This window comes from Mus caroli, chromosome 12 (assembly GCF_900094665.2).
Source record: "Mus caroli chromosome 12, CAROLI_EIJ_v1.1, whole genome shotgun sequence".
NCBI lineage: Eukaryota > Metazoa > Chordata > Mammalia > Rodentia > Muridae > Mus > Mus caroli.
The window spans coordinates 103,334,454-103,353,514 of NC_034581.1; the positions used below are offsets into that span (position 1 = coordinate 103,334,454).

The 19,061-nt window shown below is 47.0% G+C and overlaps 1 protein-coding gene across 3 annotated transcripts in view; it reads right to left on the reverse strand.

The window, feature by feature from the left end:
• Wars (tryptophanyl-tRNA synthetase) overlaps positions 1-16,884 on the reverse strand; it is a 35,971-nt gene extending 19,087 nt beyond the window's left edge. Inside the window, exons 1-4 of one of the 3 annotated variants that reach the window (XM_021178740.2) lie at positions 16,794-16,884; positions 11,132-11,304; positions 5,474-5,687; positions 3,760-3,868 (exon numbers count right to left, since the gene is read on the reverse strand). In XM_021178740.2, coding sequence (XP_021034399.1) covers positions 3,760-3,868; positions 5,474-5,687; positions 11,132-11,242 — 434 coding nt within the window. In that variant the 5' untranslated portion in view covers positions 11,243-11,304; positions 16,794-16,884. Of the gene's footprint in view, positions 1-3,759; positions 3,869-5,473; positions 5,688-7,024; positions 7,108-11,131; positions 11,305-15,870; positions 15,955-16,793 lie in introns of those variants that run through there. The other 2 variants (XM_021178741.2, XM_029484725.1) reach the window with 2 other exon arrangements.
• Positions 16,885-19,061: the final 2,177 nt, after the last annotated feature.

Below are 19,061 nucleotides of genomic sequence, written 5' to 3' on the forward strand. Positions count from 1 at the left end.
CCCTCCCTCCTCCTCCTCCTCCTCCTCCTCCTCCTCGATTCCCCCTGCCTCAGACTCCTGAGTGCTGGGATTAAACGCATGAACCACTATGCCCAGCCTTCCTTCTTTTTTAAACTTTGTTTTTACTTAAGTGTATGTGTGTGTTTCTGTGTCTGAAACCAACTAAAGGTTGGGAGTGAGTAGCTGTTTTTGAGCAGAGGTGTTGCAGACACCGGATAATAAATCCCTTTTCCCAGAGGCCTGGATAGAGGAGTTTAGGTAACAGTGGTGTACAGTCAGAAGTGGTAATGCATGACTGCAGCCTTACGACTCTGGGTTACAGGCAGAAGGGTCAGGAGTTCAGGGCGAGCTTCAGCTACATACTGAATTTGAGGTCAGCCTCAGTTATGATTCCCTGCCTCAAAAAGAAATGAGCAGACAAAAACCATTCTGGTAGTATCTTCTTTCATGATCTAGGGGAAAAGGCAAAGTGCTGGTTTCTGGCTTGTGTATACTGTGTGCTTTGTACACTGAGTCTGTCTGTCTGTCTGTCTGTCTGTCTGTCTCTGTGTGTGTGTGGTTTAACAGGAAGGGTCTCATTCAGCTCAGCTAGCCTTTAACTCACTGTGTAGTGGAAGATGAACTTGAACCCCTAATTTGCCTGTGTTTTACCTTCTGAGTGCCAGGATAGAGGCAGGCATCACCTTCTCGAGATCTGTTTTTCTGAGTTAGGTTCTTGCTGTGTAGCTGAGAGTAGCCTGGGAATCCCATTCCTGCCTCCCCTTCAGGCATTAACACATGTACAACACAGGGCTAAAACTCATCCAAATATCTTTTTTATTTTTGAGACTGGGTCTCACTATGTAGCCCTGGATGTCCTGAAACTTGTTATGTAGACCAGGATGGTCTCATTTGCCTGCCTTTAGGGTCTCAATTGGTGGGATGAAGCCACCATACCCGGCTTCACCCAATTAATTTTAATGGGCACATGGAACAGAGAAGAGCCTTGCCCTGAGTTGCTTTTCATGTGGCTGGAGGGCATCTTATGCATGCCCTTCCTAAAGGGCCTTGTTAGAGATGAGCTTGTAGATACCGTTTCACCCCCAGTTTCATAGATGACCTTAGGTGATGGGTTTTGTCAACCCCAGAACGTGCAGATGCCTTCCCTGAGCTATGACGTAAGAACACAGGGACAGGGCAGGGAGAGCTGTAGGATGTCAGAGGCCGTGAGATCAACATCATCATGAGACAGCTCAGTGAGCAAAAGGTTAGGTTCTTGTGAGCCACATGGTAGAGGGAGAGAACCAACTCCCACAAGTTGTCCTGTGACAGCTACATGCAATAGCTAAACAAACACGTCATCACACACAACTGCACAGTAGTAAACTAGGAAAAACGCACAACATCTGCACGGCGTTTTCACAACCAAAAAGAATAAATCAGAAAACTCCCACAAAGGCAAATTTGGGAATCTTGGGTGTGCCTATACTCCCAGTAGGACTGAGAGCTCCAGGCCATCCCAGAAAACTTAGACTCTGCGTTGGCATAACAACAACAACAACAACAACAACAGTTCTAGGCCAGCTAGGGCTATACAGTAAGACCATGTCTCTATAAAACAAACCAAAATCCCAAAACCCAAGACAGTATTTTAAAATTGTAACATTCATCAAGCTAGCTAACAGATCTGGAATAGTGTGTATACTAAGTCCCAGGAGAAAGCTCTGCCTGTGGCTCAGGACTCTGCAAGTTGGCCAGGCATGATGGTGCACACAGCTAGATCAGAACATTATGAGCAATATTAGCTTCTTCAACAGCCAGCCACTGCCCACCTTAGTGTGTGACTGGACAACTTTGTGACTATAAGGGGATGTTTGTGGAATGTTCTAAGCAACCACCAGAGCTGTTACCAGCCAGGAGTGCCATCAGACAGCACCTGAGGCTTATGGCAGAGATCAGCCTAGGTCCTCCTCAGCGCCCCCCCCCCCCCCCCCCCCCCCCCAGTCATAGCTTTCTTTTGTTCTGAAGTTGTTATCACACTGGAACACCAAGGTATTTTGGGAATGAATCTGTATCTGGGCGATGGTCACTCATATTTGGCTCCAGAATAAATATCTTATTCTCTGAGGGGTGAGAGCTATGTTTTTGCAGTGATAAACCCCTGTTAAAATTCCAGAGGCCTTTCTTGTAGAAAAGGCTGATTTTAAAATTCACATGAAAGCGCAGGGAGCTAAAACAATCTTGAAAAAGAATGGAGTTGGGAGATACATTTTAACCCACAATTTGCTGGATTTGCGCTTTGGAGATAGGGTCATCAAGTTTCCCAGGCTGGCCTGGAGTTGTCTATGCAGCCACAGATGACCTTGAACTTCTGCTCCTCCTGCTTCCACCACCTTAATGTGGGGATTGCAGCTGTGCCCCATCACCCCGCTTTGGGAGGGAGAAACAGGGAGTGACTGCTGACAAGGAGGATTCTTTGCTGGGGGATAAAATCCTCTGTAATTAGACACTTGCAGTAGTTAATACTTTGTAAATACCAAACCACTGGAGAACATAGTTTACAAAGTCAAATTCTATGACATACCAATTCATTTTCTTTACAATTTTTTAAAATCACATTTAACTAATTAACTCTTTGTTTCGTGTTTGAGTGTGGAGGTCAGAGAAGAAGGCTTGGGGATTGGCTCTTTCCTCACCCACGTGGGACCTGGGGACTGAACTCAGGTTGTTAGGTTCAGAAGCAGAGGCCTGTCCCTGCTGAGCCGCCTAGCAAGCTCTCAATCTCCCCACCCTGCACGCGCGCGCGCGCGCGCGCGCACACACACACACACACACACACACACACACACAGAGGACAGGGTTGCGTTGTGTATCTCTGCCTATCCTGAAAGTATGTAGACCAGGCTGGCCTCAAACTCACAGTAAATCCCTGCCTCTGCCTCCCGAGTGCTGAGAGTAAGGGTATGTGCTACCTACCACACGTGGCCACAACCTTTTAAATTACATTTCATTGATTTATTTGTGTCTCTCTGTATGTGTATCCACGCCATGCAGTGTATACCAATGGGCACTCTGAGGGAGTCTGTTCTCTCCTTCCCCTTTATGGGTCCTGGGAACAGCACTCAGGCTGTCTGGCTTGGCAGTAGGCACCTTTCTCTACCTGCTGACCCATCTCACTGGCCCCAAATTCAAATTCAACTAAGAAAACTACTGACTGTGGACTGAGTGGGGCCCAGAGCTCTCTGCAGACGTGCTGTGAGATGTCTGGTGGGGTGCTCTTCCCTGGGTGCTCGGTGAGGCACAAGTGGAACAGAACACCCGACCTCAAGGCTGAGGAAAAGCAAACTGTGGGATGGAAGAGGCACAAAGTCTACTAGAACTTGCCCTTCTTGATGTTATCTGCAGAGACTTTATGGTCGGAGCAGGGACACTGTCCCAAGGGCTCTGCTGTAAATGTCTCTTGATGTCATTCCTGAGGGGGAGGAAGAGTGCTGGGGACCTCAGGAAGTACACTGCTCACTGTGTGGGAAGTACTGGAGTTGGACTGGACACTCCCTAGCTCTCATGCCCTTTTAAGCTTTACAGTGTGGGATGTGACTGCACCTCACCTGCCAAGAATGACCTCCACCTGTTCAGAGAAAAGCTGAGGCCTTGTAGGTGAAGGAATGGGGTGATTCCACAGTGAGTTACTACTGCAGCCTCACTTGCCCAGGGTACCAGGCCTCCCTCCCCAGCACCCCCCCCAGTTCTATGAACCCAGAGCAGAGGAAGGGTACTGACCGGTGGGAGAAGAAGATGCCCCGACGCAGGAAGCGGTGCGGTCTTTGGCCAGTGGCTCGCTCTATTCGGTTTATCAGCTCTTTGTCAATTTTGCTGCTTCCAAACTGAACTGCAAAAAGCATCAAGAAACAGAAGAGATGACTTTCTTAGTCGCAAAAGGCTTAGTAACCTGTCTCAACGACCCTGGTCTCTTCAGGCTCTGAGCTGTAATGTAACCTCCACATAAAGGAAAAGGACCTTTGTAGCATATTTTGCTGAGACCCCATCAGCAAAACAGAGGTAGATCACATACTACAGTGCTGTTTGCCTGGGTCTAGACTGTGATGGGACACACCCAGAAAGCAGTCTTGCTGCCAGTGCTCACACACACACACACACACACACACACACACACACACACACACACACACACAATCACTCACACTCCTTAGGGTGTAGCTTACACTGACAACAGCCATGATTCCCACATTTCTCAGACTGCTGACTTAAGATTCATGTTGGTCCTGAAGAGACTCTCCCTCAGTGACAGTTTTAGGGTTACTGAAATAGTTGTGATGGAGACATACACACCTCAGTGGTTTCTTCCTGGACAACTGACAGTGACATCTAGTGCACAGCAAGGGCAGTGGAGGCAGGGTGTGATGGGAAGCCTGGGAACAGACCCACCCACTGTGCTGGAGCTTTCCGGCTCTGAACTACCCAAACCAGGACAGCCAGCCAGGTTGCTTGCTTCATATCATCATTTTTGAAATATGTCATTTTTTATCACTTAAAACTTTGGTCTCTTGGGGCACAACTGATGTGTTCCAGGCTGACCCTGAACTCTGTGGCTCAGGATGACCCTGAACTCGGACCCTTTGCCTCCACTCCTAATTGCCCGGTAACAGGTATGAGCGCCATGTTTGGTTTATTGACATCTAATTTAAAAATAATCCTTTGGGTCTATAACATACAACCCAGGATCTAGTTGTTTATTGATATTGAACCCTTTTACTTAGAAATAACTCAAATTTAAAAATATCATAAATATCCAAAGATACTGAAATTAGTATGTTTAAAGAAATATCTAAATTTCTATTGATGGCAGTACTATTCACAAGATGGATCTACCTATGTGTCTCTGAACAAAGAAAATGTGATATATACACAGACACACACACACACACACACACACACACACACACACAACACACACACACTACAGTACAACTATGAAAGGAAGTAGAATCCTGTTATCTAGAACAACAGAGTTAACCCCCAAGGACAAGCCAGACCAGCAGTCACAGAAGATCAAATACTATAGGATCTCATTCTATGTGGGATCTAAAGGGAGAGTACCTGGCTGGGAGAGAGACTGGGGAAAGGCTGTCACAGTGAGATTGGTGAATTCCGATGGGCCACCAACAGTGCGGTGGATGCCATCAACAAAAATGTATTGTGTATTTCACAACAGCTGCCAGAGAGAGCTTAAATAATATCACCAAGAAATAAACCTGTTGGTGGTGATGAACATGTTACATATCCTGACTCTGTCATTATCCAGGGTTCGCATATATAGACAATCATCCTTGTCCTAAAAACACACATAATTACTGTGCCAATTAGAAATGCACAGACGTTTGTAAAAGCACACGGAGTTAGAAATGCCAATGAGGAGGACATAGCAGCCACACTAGACACTGAGGGGCTGTGAGGGAGGCAGGTGACTACTCACCAATGAGCTTGTCATAGTCGATGCCTTTTGCACTGCTTGTCCGCACTGTCCATGGATCCACAAAATCCTCGCTGGCTTTTGTGGCATCTGAGTCACAATTTCTCTCAGCTGTTGGGTTCCCAGGAGGGCAGCCAGCCTTGTACTCCTCCCCCATGGCAGCCTTATAGCTCATTTTTAATGATAACAACATCTTTACTGCAGAATCAATCTCATCCTAAGGGGAAACAAGGTGAAGTTCAAACGCTGACAAGGCCAAGGTCTGCAGAAAACCAGCCAGGCGGCAGGCACTGTGCAAGGACTCTCACACACGTCTGTCACCTTGTGCAGTTCTACAACCTTGACAAGTGCTTGCTGAGGAGTTTAAGAGCCAGGGAATCGTCCTGAACAGGCAGAAAACTGGGCTCCGGTATATTTTACATTTGTTTGATACATACAGATCATGACCAGAATCATATGGGACAGTAGCTATGACCCGGAACACACTATTGTTTATGACAAGGCGCGTTTTCGACAGCTCCTTTAATGGAGCTCAGGGTGCATACTGCACCATGTTACGTCCTGCACAGGTGAGGATGAAAACTTACAGACACAACCAAAGAGGCCAGAGGCGTCATGATGACAACTCAAAGATGTGTTATGAAAGCAGGTGAAGGCAAGGGAAAGTGTGCCCTGAGGGATGCTCAGAGACAGGGACACCACTGGATGATGGAGTCTCATCAAGCTAGCTCTTCTTAAGATTTATTTTTATTTGATGTGTATGAGTATTTGCAAGTATGTATGTATGTATGTATGTATGTGCCATATGTGCCTGTGGAGGCCAAAAGAGGGCACCAGGTCTCCTAACTTTGGAGTTATCTTCATGAGTTGCCACAGGGTACTGAGAACCAAACCCAGTTAGTTCCCTGTAAGAGAAGTCAAGGCTCCTAACTGCTGAGCCATCTTTCTAGCTAGTTACCAGGCTATTTCTAGTGTCTCCATGCCTGTGAATCCTGCAACCCCAGCACCTGGGAGGTATGGGCAGGAGGATCAGGGGTTCTCGGTCATTCCTGGCTATACAGAAAGCTGGAGGACAGTCTGGGTACACAAGATGTTATTTTTTTTTTTTTTTAAAGAAATAAAGAGAGAAAAGGAAAGAGCAGCAACAGCAATTGTAAGCTGTATCCTGGGCACTCTGGAAACTTACTGAAGACCCCTCTTTTCTAGGGGCTCACAGTGGCCACCCCCAGAAGCTTCAAAGAACAGGTCTAAGTAAGGCTATCAAGTCATGCTGTGGCCTCAAACTGTAAACTGGTAAATTGCCACAGCTGGCTTACACTACTAAGACTACACAGTGTATTTGCTTGCCTAGGGAAACACACATATTTATGAGGCTTATGCTTATAGCACTATGTACTATAAACTGAGCTTCCTGGGGAAGAACTACCATGACTCCAATCTCACTTAGAGAGTTGTTCACTAGAACAGTACTGCAGCAAAAGGGAGCTAAGATTCTGTAGTGAACCATGCTTCAAAAATAAAATTATCTAGAATTTGTTATCAAAATGACTTTACCTCTTGCAATCAATAATTCCATGTCTATAGCTCACACAAGAGAAGAAGCCTTCACTGGACAGCTGCTCTGCTGTCTCAGCAGTCCTAGGCTCAGCACTGGAAAGAAAATACATGTTTAACAAATTTCATCTGCAGAACTATCTGTGAGCAGACGTGCCTTGCTCTCAAGTACATAGCAAGTGGTATCTTTTAATCACTGACTGTTGACAATTTGTGCTCTATCTGATCCGATTTTGGAAATAGGAAACATTTAACCTTGTCACTGTTCAGGGAATGTCTGGAGCCTGGAAAAAAGCAATGAACAGACTTGCTAACTTGCTTCCTATTTCAGAGTAGTGCGGGCCAGGACATAGAGACTCAACTTAAAAGCCAGTGTCCTAATGGTGTCGGGAGAGAGGCAGGTGAATCTCTATGTGTTCTAGATCAGTCAGGACTACAGTGAGATCCTGTCTCAGAATGAGGATTAAAAAAAGGGGGGAGGGAGTACTATTTAAAAACATTACAGTGTTATTCAAATTTAATGTTAAACTGATAGAAATGCCACTGTTAGCCTGCCAAGTAGGATTACAGGAGAAATTACCCATTCTTGAGCCTTTTATTTATCTTAGGTTTTTGCCTGAAAACCATTTAGTCCAATCCACTGTGCCCACATGGTGAGTTCTGGATAATCAGGTGTTCAGACATGACTTTCTCTCTATACCACTTATTTCCTTTAAAATTTAATAGTTTGCTCAGACTAATGACCAACGAAAGCTACGGGGCTGAATGTGAGGTGGACAGCATCGTCTGGTAACATAAACAGACTCTTGAGAAGACAGGATGGGAAGCAGCAGAGGAGGAGGGATGGAGACCTAAGAGTGGAGGCAGCAAAGGGCATGGAGTGCCTTTGCTGTCATTAGAGCTGCACACTGACCAGCTCCTAAAACTCACCATTAGCGAGCTCCTTAAAAGACAGAGGACCAAGAAAACAGGAGCAGGTGGCAGTGACAGGACCCAGCATGAGAGAAAAAGATAATCTGGGAAGGGCTGGTTAGGAGGGCAGTGAGCCCACTTCACACCACGGACTACCAGAGACCCTGGCATCGACGATGAAATAATAACATACAGGCAATAACAGGAAAGCTGGCTAGATCTGTTCAGGAAACAGTTCAGCTCGTTGCATCCAGAAGTTTCCATGGGAAAAAGACAGTGGTATGTAGACCAGAGACTACTATCCATAACAGTGGGAAGTATACCAAGACCAGCCCTATACCTCGCACTCCCTCAATAGCCGACCACAGAGAATACCATTCCCAAGAGACAAAGTTAACACTCTGACCACAAAGCCCCTCAACCACAACAAGTCCCACAGCTATCTAGGAAAGGGGCCGCACAGAGCAATGGCCTCCTCACCACGAGGCCAGCTGGCAGCTGTCTCCAAGGCCGTGAGCAGACGGCAAGCTACGGCACATCTGCCGTGCCCGTGAAAGGGAAGAGGAAACTCGCCGTGACTCCGGGCACAAAGGGCAGAAAGCACCAGGGGCACTGGCATCACCAGCTCGGTGCACTACGGAGCATGCCCGAAGGGATACTTGGGGGTTTATGACAGGAGAAATGGAGGACAGCAGGAGGCTAGGGTGAGGAAACAACCCACAGAGAACAGAAAGAAATGGGGTGTAGAGCAAGAGAGAAGAAAGCCAGAGGAGTGCTTTCTGACCTAAAAACAGAAAAGACAGAGTACCAAGTAGATCAAATGAATAATATGATTTCTGAGAATTAAAGTTTGCAAGGAGTATTGGGCCTATCCCTGGGATGTCAGGGCACTACAACAGAAATGACTCCAATGTCCCTATGGAGGACAACAAAATGTGCTGACAAACAGGCCACAGGAATGCATTCCACGGGATGCTGGGTGTGGTTTGCCATCACTCTAGCATAAGTAACCAGGAAGCAGAGGCAGGAAGATGAGAAGTTCATGGGTAGCCTTGCATATAGCAGGTTGAGGCCAGGCTGGACTACATTGAGATTCTGTGATAGACAAAATGAAACAACAGAATTCGAAGAGAAAGTTGCTTCCATCTCAGAACTCTACACCCAGCTTGACTATCAATCAAACCTTAGGGAAGGTAAATTGGCAGAGGTCCTGTAAGACTGCCTAAGACGTTACCTTTATATAGTAGCTGAGATTCAACACCTAGGGAGGAGCCATGATAGCCCTACACGGCTTAACGGTAGGGACAGAGTCTGAGCATGTGTCAGTAAGCATGGACACCATCCGTGCGCTGACCTGGACGGTACAGGCCACTAGACTGATGTGAGCTTTGATACAGTCAAGAGACTGGATAAACATGGGACATAGGGGGCTTCTGCCAAGGTAATATAGCACAAATCTTGCTATAATTAGTAAGTGGGCATACAAGCTTAATGATAAAAGTATACTGAATACATACACCAGGCCTGGATACCTAGCCTTGAGGCTGTGATAGCTAACTCTTATTGTCACCTTGATTGGATTTGGAATCACCCAGGTGATATCGGTGTGTCTGTCAAGATGTTTCCACAGTGGTTCATCAGGTGAGGGATGATGTGGGTAGTGGCATCCCACGGGTTGGGGTGTCAGACAGACTCGTCCGACACCATGAGGGTCTGGACCCTCAAACTGTGAGATAAGAGGAACTCTTGCTCTCTGAAGCTGGTGTTTCAGGTCAGCTATCTGGACAGAAAGGAACAAAGTTGCCAAGACAGTGGCAGAATGCTTCCTTAGCACGTACCACATCTTATCATAAACAAACAAACAAACAAACAAACAACTCCCACCCAATAGCAAACAAAAGTTCACACTATACAAAAGTGACTTAACCATAAACACAATGTCGACTGTGTTCACAACCTATCAGACCCTGCTGTCTGTGACTGTGTTATGTGGTGCCCGTTGGCATTATGAAGAAAAGGCCAGGCAAACAGAAATTAAGGCAAACATTAACCCCAGAGAAAACAGGAGGTGGGAAGGAAAGGAAAAGGGCTCATGCTTTAGTTGATGGTTCAGCTGTCTATGTGTTTACATAGTGTAACAATGCCTGTACTAATAATGACCTGACTAGAACTGCGACATATCCCGGCAGTTGGAGGAGGGGAAGTGTGTGTGAAAGCAGGAATTCCGTACAGCCTGGGCCAAAGCCCCAACTTGAAATTAGTAAAGGAGGGAAATAGTAGACATGCCCAAGTCTAAACCTTAAGAGGATCAATGGTAGGAACTGACAATGTCTGTGCATGCTCAGAGCTTGGGAGAAGAGGCTGGAAGATGCTGGGGTGCTCGGGGTCTTTAGCTGTGGGCTCTGTATTCTTGGGTTACAGAACAAACATAGGACAGGAACTACTAAACACAAATAGGTTCTTCATCTCCGCTGAGGACGTACACATCCCATCTTGTCACTTTACTCACTGTCAACTTGACAGGATCCAGAAGTGCCCAGGAAATAAACCTCTACACATGTTTACAAGGCACAGGGCAATTCAGGTGGGAAGATTACCCTAAATGCAGGTGGCTTCATTCCATGGAGAAAGGACCTAGGCACGGACACTCATCTCCTGACAGTGATCCCATGTGACCAGCTGGCTCACAGTCCTGCCTCTGTGCTCTCCCTGTCATGAAGGACTAACCTCAAACTGTGAGCCAAACACACTCTTCCTTACGTTGCTTTTGTCCTGCATTATGTCACAGAAACAGACAAAAAGGTAACTACTGTATTCTCTACAGGTACAATATAGCAACAAAAACAAGACAAACCCAAACCCAACCAACCAAAAGACAAAAACAACAACAAAAAAACCCCAATCCAACCTACCAACCAAAAAACATGGGGCATCACAACTAATTACACAGAATACACGCAATTCTAAGATGGCCTGAAGTATAGAGCAGATCACTCGTGAATCCTATACTACTTCATGTGAGGGACTTGGGTATTCACGGACTCTGGCACCTATGAGGATCTGGGGACCAGTTCCCTACATACAAAGGCCTCGGAAGCACATAAGAAGGACATGAACTTAGCAGACTATACCCAGACAGCTGCACGGGCGTGGTGGCTCAGGCGCATGTTTCGGAGAGCCCGACAAATCACCTACTTTTGGTGCATTTCCAGCTTTGAGGGACCTCACGAGCTCCCCTTGAGTAGCTATGCTGTTGAACAGCTCCAGTGGAGAGGTGCAGGACTCGCCACTGGGCATGTCTGCCATCTTCTAGGACCTAGGCCTGCAGCTGGCTTGTGAGTAGTGTGTCCAGCAGTTGAGACAGGACTCTGTGGAGAAAAAAGTGAAATGGGAGGTGAAGGTGGGAGCCATGAGCAGTTGCTGCAGCTGTGCTTCCTTTACAGCGCGCAACCTTTCTCTCAGAAAAACGTGGTAACTGAGCTGTAACACAGAACGGGGCAACAGAACATTAGTGGAAAGAGATAAGGAGAAATCTAGGGGTCAAGAAAAAGCAGCATCAATACTGACAACGAGAACTAAAGGCATTCGTGGGAAGGGCTACCTGGAGGGAGGCCAGCACGGGAGGGCCTTCTTGTAAACAGTAAGTTGTCATGGGGTGATGTTTGTTCCCATCTAGTGCCCAGAAGAGAGGAACTCATGTTTGCTTGGAATAGAAACACACTTTTGTAAGGCTACATTTAGCAGACCAAAAGACACTTTGCCAAGTCTTATTTGTTCCTTATTTTTACTGTCTTGGGAACAAACCTATGGCCTTTGCAACCATAAAGAACACAGTAATGCCACATGGCCTCTAGCTGGCCAAATGTTACAGCAAGGTCCAGGTGGGCAAAGCCCTCTCTGTTCTGAGTTCTAGACCAGTATGGATCATGAGCCTTGCCATCTCATATGCTGCCTTACTAAAGCTGGGAAGGTGTGTCTGCACCTTCTAGCAGTCACTATCTCTATTGACACCGGAAAGGGTGGGGACTGGGCCATCTGGAGTCCTGTTGGGCCAGTCACTCTATCCATAAAATGTTAACTCTTGGAACTTTTTTTAACTTACCTCAAGGGCTGTTATAGAAACAAATGAGAAAAGAAAACTGACCCAGGAACATACTACAAACTGTAAGCCAGATCCAAGTGCACTTCCAGTCTTGTTATTCCCGGGTTAGGGAGGGAGGGCTCTAAGGATACACCTAACTCAGCTTTACCCGACTTACACAGAGGAGCTGCAGCCTGTGCCAGAGCAGTAACTGAGCACCCGGACCTGGTACCTTCATCTAAGTTCCTTTATGCATCAAGTCATCTGAGCCTCATCAGAATCTTGTGACAGATCTGTCCTCCCTGGCTCATGGATATGGATGTGTATGACTGCAGAGGAAGGTGTTGTATGACAGTATTCTTGAGGATACATGAACAAATGTCTCCTCCCTTCTGAGAACAGACCCGATTAAGCATACCACTGAAGTCCAAAGTGGTGAGCCAGTGAATGCTGTGCCCCTCTGGCCCCCGACCCTACTTTGAAGCAATGAGTTTTCCTGGGTAGATGACTCAAAAGCAGACGGATCATCAAGGCCCACTCCAGCATGGGTGATGGCTCATGAAAGCTACCTGGAGGGCACTGCACAGCCCGAAGGCAGCTAGGGTAGTCTGAGCTGCTTCTGGGAAGCTGGGTTCCTCTGAGAGTCTCTCTCAGCAGTTCTTACTGCTCATATATGCTTGCAGAGAGGAAGGAACCTAGGGAATCTAGTTAGTTTCAGGGATTTCCTGAAGCTAGTAAGTTGTTTACTTTCTGAGTTTAAGGACCTCCCCCTTGCAAGACAGGACCTTTACTCCCCTCACAGAACATACTGCTGGGTCACCTTCCTGACAACATCCTGTGTTATACAAGTTTCCCTGCAGGATGGAAGGTTTCAACTAGAGGATAAAAGCTCAGGCGGTCTCAGCCACTGACCCCCACCTACCTACCTCTCAGTCAGATGCACAGTGGAGATGCCATCTGTTTGTATTTATCCATTGGTTAAATTTGTTCTCAACACCACCATTTTCACACAAGTCCATGAACTCACAATACCCAAACTAGGACGGGACAGCAGCCACTGAGAATCATCTCATCTGATTCCCAGAAAGGGAAGTTTGGTGAGGGACTGACTTGAAGAACAAGCCCTTATGGCCTAGCAGCGGGAAGAATGTTGAAGCCAGGGAGTAAGGAGACCCCCAGTCCCTTCTTTTCTATGGACATATTTGCTTGGATCAGATGAAAGAAGTGAGTGTAATAAAGATGACTTCTAGACACAAAGGGTTAAGCGATTTTCCCAGTGTCTCAGAAGAGCAAGCTGCAACTGTACATCCTGTTAGCCCAGGGAAGCCACAAGAAGCTGCCTGAGGTTCAATCCAGAGAAGTCAGACTCTAGTGTCAGAGTCCAGCTCAATCATAGGCTCTCAGAGTCCTGCTCTTCTTCCTCCTGTCCAGGAACGCTCCCCTCCCACCCCCCTTTGTCTGGGCTCTGCTATCTCTGAGAGTCAACCTCAGCTTCTCACAGCCATTACCAACCGCAGCCCTGGGACACTGGAACACGTCGTACTTTGTTGCAGCAGTTCCTCTGCTGTAGAGTTGGTAGAATTGTGACTCGTGTACACCAGCATGTATTTCTGCTATGAATGCCTCTCCTAAGTCAGTAAGCGCCTCCTCCTCGAGGCTGTTCTCTTCTATCTTCTTCTAAGTGCAGGTTTTAGCTGGACATGGTGATTGGTGTACAACTCCAAATCTAGCTGAATAGGGGGACTGGTAAATTTTAGGCTAGCCTGGGCTACAGAAAGTAGCCCAGAATTATATAGTAAGATCTTGTAGTGACACCCCCACCCTCTTAAAAAAGAAAACAAACAAACAAACAACAACAACAAAAAAACAAACCTCCTCCAAACCCAGCAAATATAAAAAATACCAGTGTTTGTTCTAGTTGATAGCTGAGTCAGTCGGATCTAAGGTTATCTCTGGTTTAATGCTCTGGCACTGAGTCATAACTTCTAAGATCTGGGGAGAGCCAGGAAGACTGCCTTGGGTCTCTGCCTTGGGTCTTAGACCTCTAGTTTCTTTGCCCACTGTAACATCTGCCCTGTTCTGGTTACCTCTGTACTTGCCTTTGTTTACCCCACTTCTCCACAAATGTTGGGCTCTGCAAAGACTGTAATCAGCTGTGGTCAGAATTGCACTCAACTCCTAGAAAAAGTGCCAGGGAGAATGAGTGAGTGAGCCTGGGACAGCTACTCTCTTTCCACTGCAAAAGGGATGGCAGCTGCTGTAATCAGCTAGGGAACCGGATCTGCATTCAGGACCCACGTTGTAGGGGAGCACCTATCTCTTCAAGCATTAGAACTCTGACTTGGAAGAGGCGTATAAACTAATCAGACAGAGGAAACAACATGTGAAATCTGTTTTCCTGGTCGCTCATGCATGGTCACCGTTTAAATCTCGTGTGTGTGTGTGTGTGTGTGTGTGTGTGTGTGTAAGTGTGTAAGTGCATGAGGAAGAGAGTGAGGGAGACCAAGAGAATGAGAGGCATTTTCTTGAATGAATATTCTAGGAATGGTTGAGGCAAAGAAAACAGAGCTACCAACTTCCTGCCTTCACGCAGTTACACATTTACCTCTGGATTGTATGAAGAGCTCTCCCATCCTCTATTTTTGTTTGCTAACCATTAGAATTCAGCTTAACTTCAGAGGTGTTTAGCTAGGAATTCTTGAACCTCTTAAAGTATATCAATATTTGCATATTCACTGGATGAATGGATGTAAGAATTGCTCAGGTTTACCATCTTTATGAAGGAATCCAAGATGACAAACTGTTAAAGATCACTGTCTTGAGGACTTACCATATCAACTCTAGATGGGAGGTTGTCTCTTTTATTAAGGAAATGCTATTTATCCCACTACTAATACAATATGGGAGAAAGAAAGATGTTATAACCAGGAAGTTATCTATTATCCCCTGTAACAAAAGTACTGGGATTATAAGAAGTCAAACTGCCTACTCCAGAGCACTCACAGCAGGCCTCTGACGAGAAGCCTACAAAGGCTCCTCCACCCGTAACTCCCCTTTGCAGGCCTTTTAATCTATGGCTCATTTAGAAAAATAGCACTGTTCTAGATGACACAGTAGTCTTGTAAAGAAAGGGGCCCATTACAGTGTGAGCAGATAGGAAAGAGAAGGATTTAGACCATAAGGAAACTATCACAGGGAAGACCCACAGTCTCTGCAGCCTGAGGGAAGAAGGCAGCACGATTTTAGGGGCAGCTTGGAAAGAAGGTGGTCTAGGAAACTTTCTAGATACCCTGGAACTGTAGTCTCAAAGAGTAGATAACAATAGTTGCAGATTGACATGATCGCAGAAGACAAAACTTGGGGATAGATGATGATGGTCTAGTTAATGAAAGGTTATTTTCCCAACCAAAGGCATTGGGGATTGAACCCAGAGCCTGGAACATGCCAAGTTAGCCTTTTAACAGTTGAACTACAAGCCGAGCCCTATGAATACTACCTTAAAAGAGAAAGACACTAATTTACAAAGACAGACGTTACAGACTCTGTTGTCACAATAAGAATGCCAACATATTCAGACACTGACCACTTAAGGAGGCCAGATAAGCTGGAGCTTTGAAGATGCTGAAGGGCAAGCTCTGAATGCAAACAGGTCACTGGGCACCCACCACATCTACTCAAAACCAGGGCATCACCTGAACCTGAGTCAACTAGATGAAATACATGCACAACATCCCAATCCAGACACACACCCTCCTCAAGTCTTCAATGCTTTCATATGAGGTAGGTGACCCAAACCAAACCACTGCAACAACAGAAAACACACTGCAAGCCTAGTCGAGAAGGCAATACATACCCTGGCTGTGTAGTCCAAGGGTGCTCAAGCTGGACAGCTGAACATATGAGAATGCCCAGCCAGGGTGGAGGTCTTTAATACTCTCCTCTTCCCCTTTCAGTTTCTTTCTTTGTTTTTTTTTTTTTTTTTTTTTTTAAGAGTCTTTTTTTTTTTTTATCTGCTTTGCCACACCCTTTCAGTTTCACTTACTGAGGGGTTTCCTAGAAATCACTCAGGTTCCCAAAAGCATTTTAGCCACTTGCCCAGCTTCCTTCAAGAGCAAGTCCAGTCACTGGCTAGCTACTTGAGCTGTGGGAGGAGGCGGCTGAGGCCAATCAAACTCCCAAGAGCCCGGAGCTACTTGTCATTGCATCAGCTGTCCCTTTCTTCAGGTTGACCGCCATATGACCTCCCCACCCTCTTCCTTTCCCGCCCCCACAGCATCATTGCAATTGTGTGTAGTGTAGCGACAAATAGGACGGGCATATCGCTTTGTACATCACTGCCTCCCTGAAGAAGCCTTGCTCTGAAGTTGTGCACTGCAGCGGAAAGATAGGAACTGCGAGTTCAGAGAGCATCGGCTTTTAATGTTGGGCATAGAGTTTGGTGTGCTATCATAAAACCGTGGGAAAGTAGCGTTCCTTCTCTGCTTCTCTTTAGGATCCCTCATCTATGAAACGGGCACCAGGGGCTTTACAAACACTTCGTACAGGGCAAAGAGATCCTACAGGGCAAAGCTCAGGCGGTGGGAAACGATGACAGGCTGGGTGGGCGGCGCCGCCGCAGCCTCCCGGTCCCTCGTGGTGCAGGTGCCCAGAGAACAGACAGCCGGGTTCCGAGCTGGACCCTCGGGGCGCGGCGCCGGGGCGTCAGCCCAAGGCCCCGGCGCCACCTCGGCATCCCTCCCTCACTCCCGGCGCAGTGACCACCCACTCCTCACTTACCGGCGGCACCCCCTTCGGCCCCACCAGTCAGCACCCCCAGGTTCAGCCACCGGTACCTCTTGGGCGTCCGTGGAAACACCAGCCGGCTGGAATAACTTCCGGTCTCGGCATGCCGCCATTGGCTGTCCAGGCAGAGGCGGGCAGAACCCATCTCCGATTGGCTGAGATTGCCGGCGTCGTGGTGGAACGCGACTGGGCGGCCCGAGTGCTGGCCGGACCGCTGTAGGGGTGGACCAAGAGCTTCCGTGTGTGTGGTGAGCGGCGGGCCCAGGAGGGAGGGGGCCGGGATGTGGCGGCCGCATGCTTCCCGCTTCTTAGCGCCGGGCTCAGCCCGCTGCTTGCCTTCCTGTTCTTCCCGTTCATCTCTAGAGTGCTGTGCTCTGAACTCCTTACCCATTAGTGTTGACAGCTTGGCTAACTTACTCATCCTTCAAAACCCGTGTCTGTTTTTTTGTTTCCCATCCTGTATCCGTGGCCTCTGGGACAAGATCCGTGTGAATTTCTACCCACATCAGATCTATCATAGTGCCTAACACTGAGTAGGAAACTAGGACCCGTGTGTTGAACGGGAAAATTCTGTCTTTAACTTCCCCAGTTCCCTGCCCCATCACCTTGCTGTCTGCAAATACATCTAGATTGAGGCTTCTTGGACAGTGAGCTAAGCACACAGGACACCCTGCTCCACGCATCCGTGCTCCCCTTAGCTTTTCAGTATTCAGCTTCAGTTCTCAGTCCTCTTTTTTCCCCCATTTAGCCTCTTCCTCTTGGTTTCACCACACCCCCTTTTCTCATAGCAGTTTCTGGACTTGGGTACAAGATGGCTACCATCATCTCCTAAACGGTGTGCATCTCTCTCAGCCTTCTCCCTTCATGTATGTTTTCTTGACTCACCCTTGACTCCTCTTCATTGGTATTGGTTCTGTTTTAGTCACAGTATTGTGAACACCGTAGTTCCCTCAACCTCTTCAGAGCGTCACACTGGTGTAGTCTCTCTGAGACCTGTCTCAGCTCCAGAAAAAGATGCAGTCTTGGGCCCAGCTACCCTGTATCCTTTTCCTCTTGAGTTCACAAGTCTACGACATCTTCTGGCTCACGAGTCAGGGATGTTTTGTCTTCTATGGCTTGGGAGTGTGCTGAATGAAGGACATCATTTACTGTTTTGCCTACTGTGGCAGATGTTGAGTGAGAGAATGAAATCTATGTGTGGTGCATCTGGTGTCCTGTCCCTTGCTGTCGTTCATTTTCTATCCCCTGTGGAGCTGATGGGCCACACTGTCCTCAGATCTGCTATGGGCCTCTTTTGTGAGTCTACCCTGCAGATAACCGTGTAGCTTAAAACCCAGGCTGTGACCGAGCTCTATATAGTATGGTGGTGGGAATCAGATGGGTTTCATTTGAGGAACCAGGAGATTGGCCTCAACTCCCTGCTGAATATGTAGAGATCAAATTATTTGCAGAGCATGGGTCTATCTCTGTGTGGCTAGTCTCCAGTGGGATCTTAGTTTGGTTGGAGAGTGGAAAGCTGGTTTTAGAAGTCCTTTTTAGAAGATGTTTCTAAATGTGGACATTGTTACCTGCCTGGATTTGGCTGCTGGTAGGAATGATAACTACAGGCCTTGGATGATGAGCAGACTTGTATGGCAGTGGGATTCTTAGGGCAAATAATGCCATTAGTGGACAGACGTGAAAGGCTTTGAGTGGAATTTTGGAGCCCAGTGTGTGATCTGACATGGTGATATATACTTGTAATCCCAGCACTCTAAAGGCTGAGGCAGGAAGACTGGACTAAGACCAGCCTGGCTTATACATAGTGAGGACTTGTAATGGGCTAGAGAGTTTCATCTGTTAAAGACACTTGTTTTGAAATCATGAAGACCAAAGTTTGGATCCCAGCACCCATGTAATAAGCCATTTCACACTTGCTTGTAACCAACCTGTAAGAGGTCACAGATAGACTATGCCTCGAATAGATGGAAAGTGAAACAGCACAGGACTCCATCTTCTGGCCGCCTTGTATGTAGGAGCACAGGTTTGCACATTCCATAGGCATGCATACACTCACACAGCAAACACACAAGCATAAAAAAAGAAGCGGGCTAGCTGGTCCATGGCCCAGGCTTGCACTCTGTCCCACTCCACCCTCTGCTGGCTGAGATATGCTCAGCATCCTTATTTTCTTTCTGTCTGTACTCACAGAATTAATACTGAGTTTTAGACCAAGGCAATTCTTACTGAGAAATAGCTGATAGAAATTTGTGAATGCTCAGA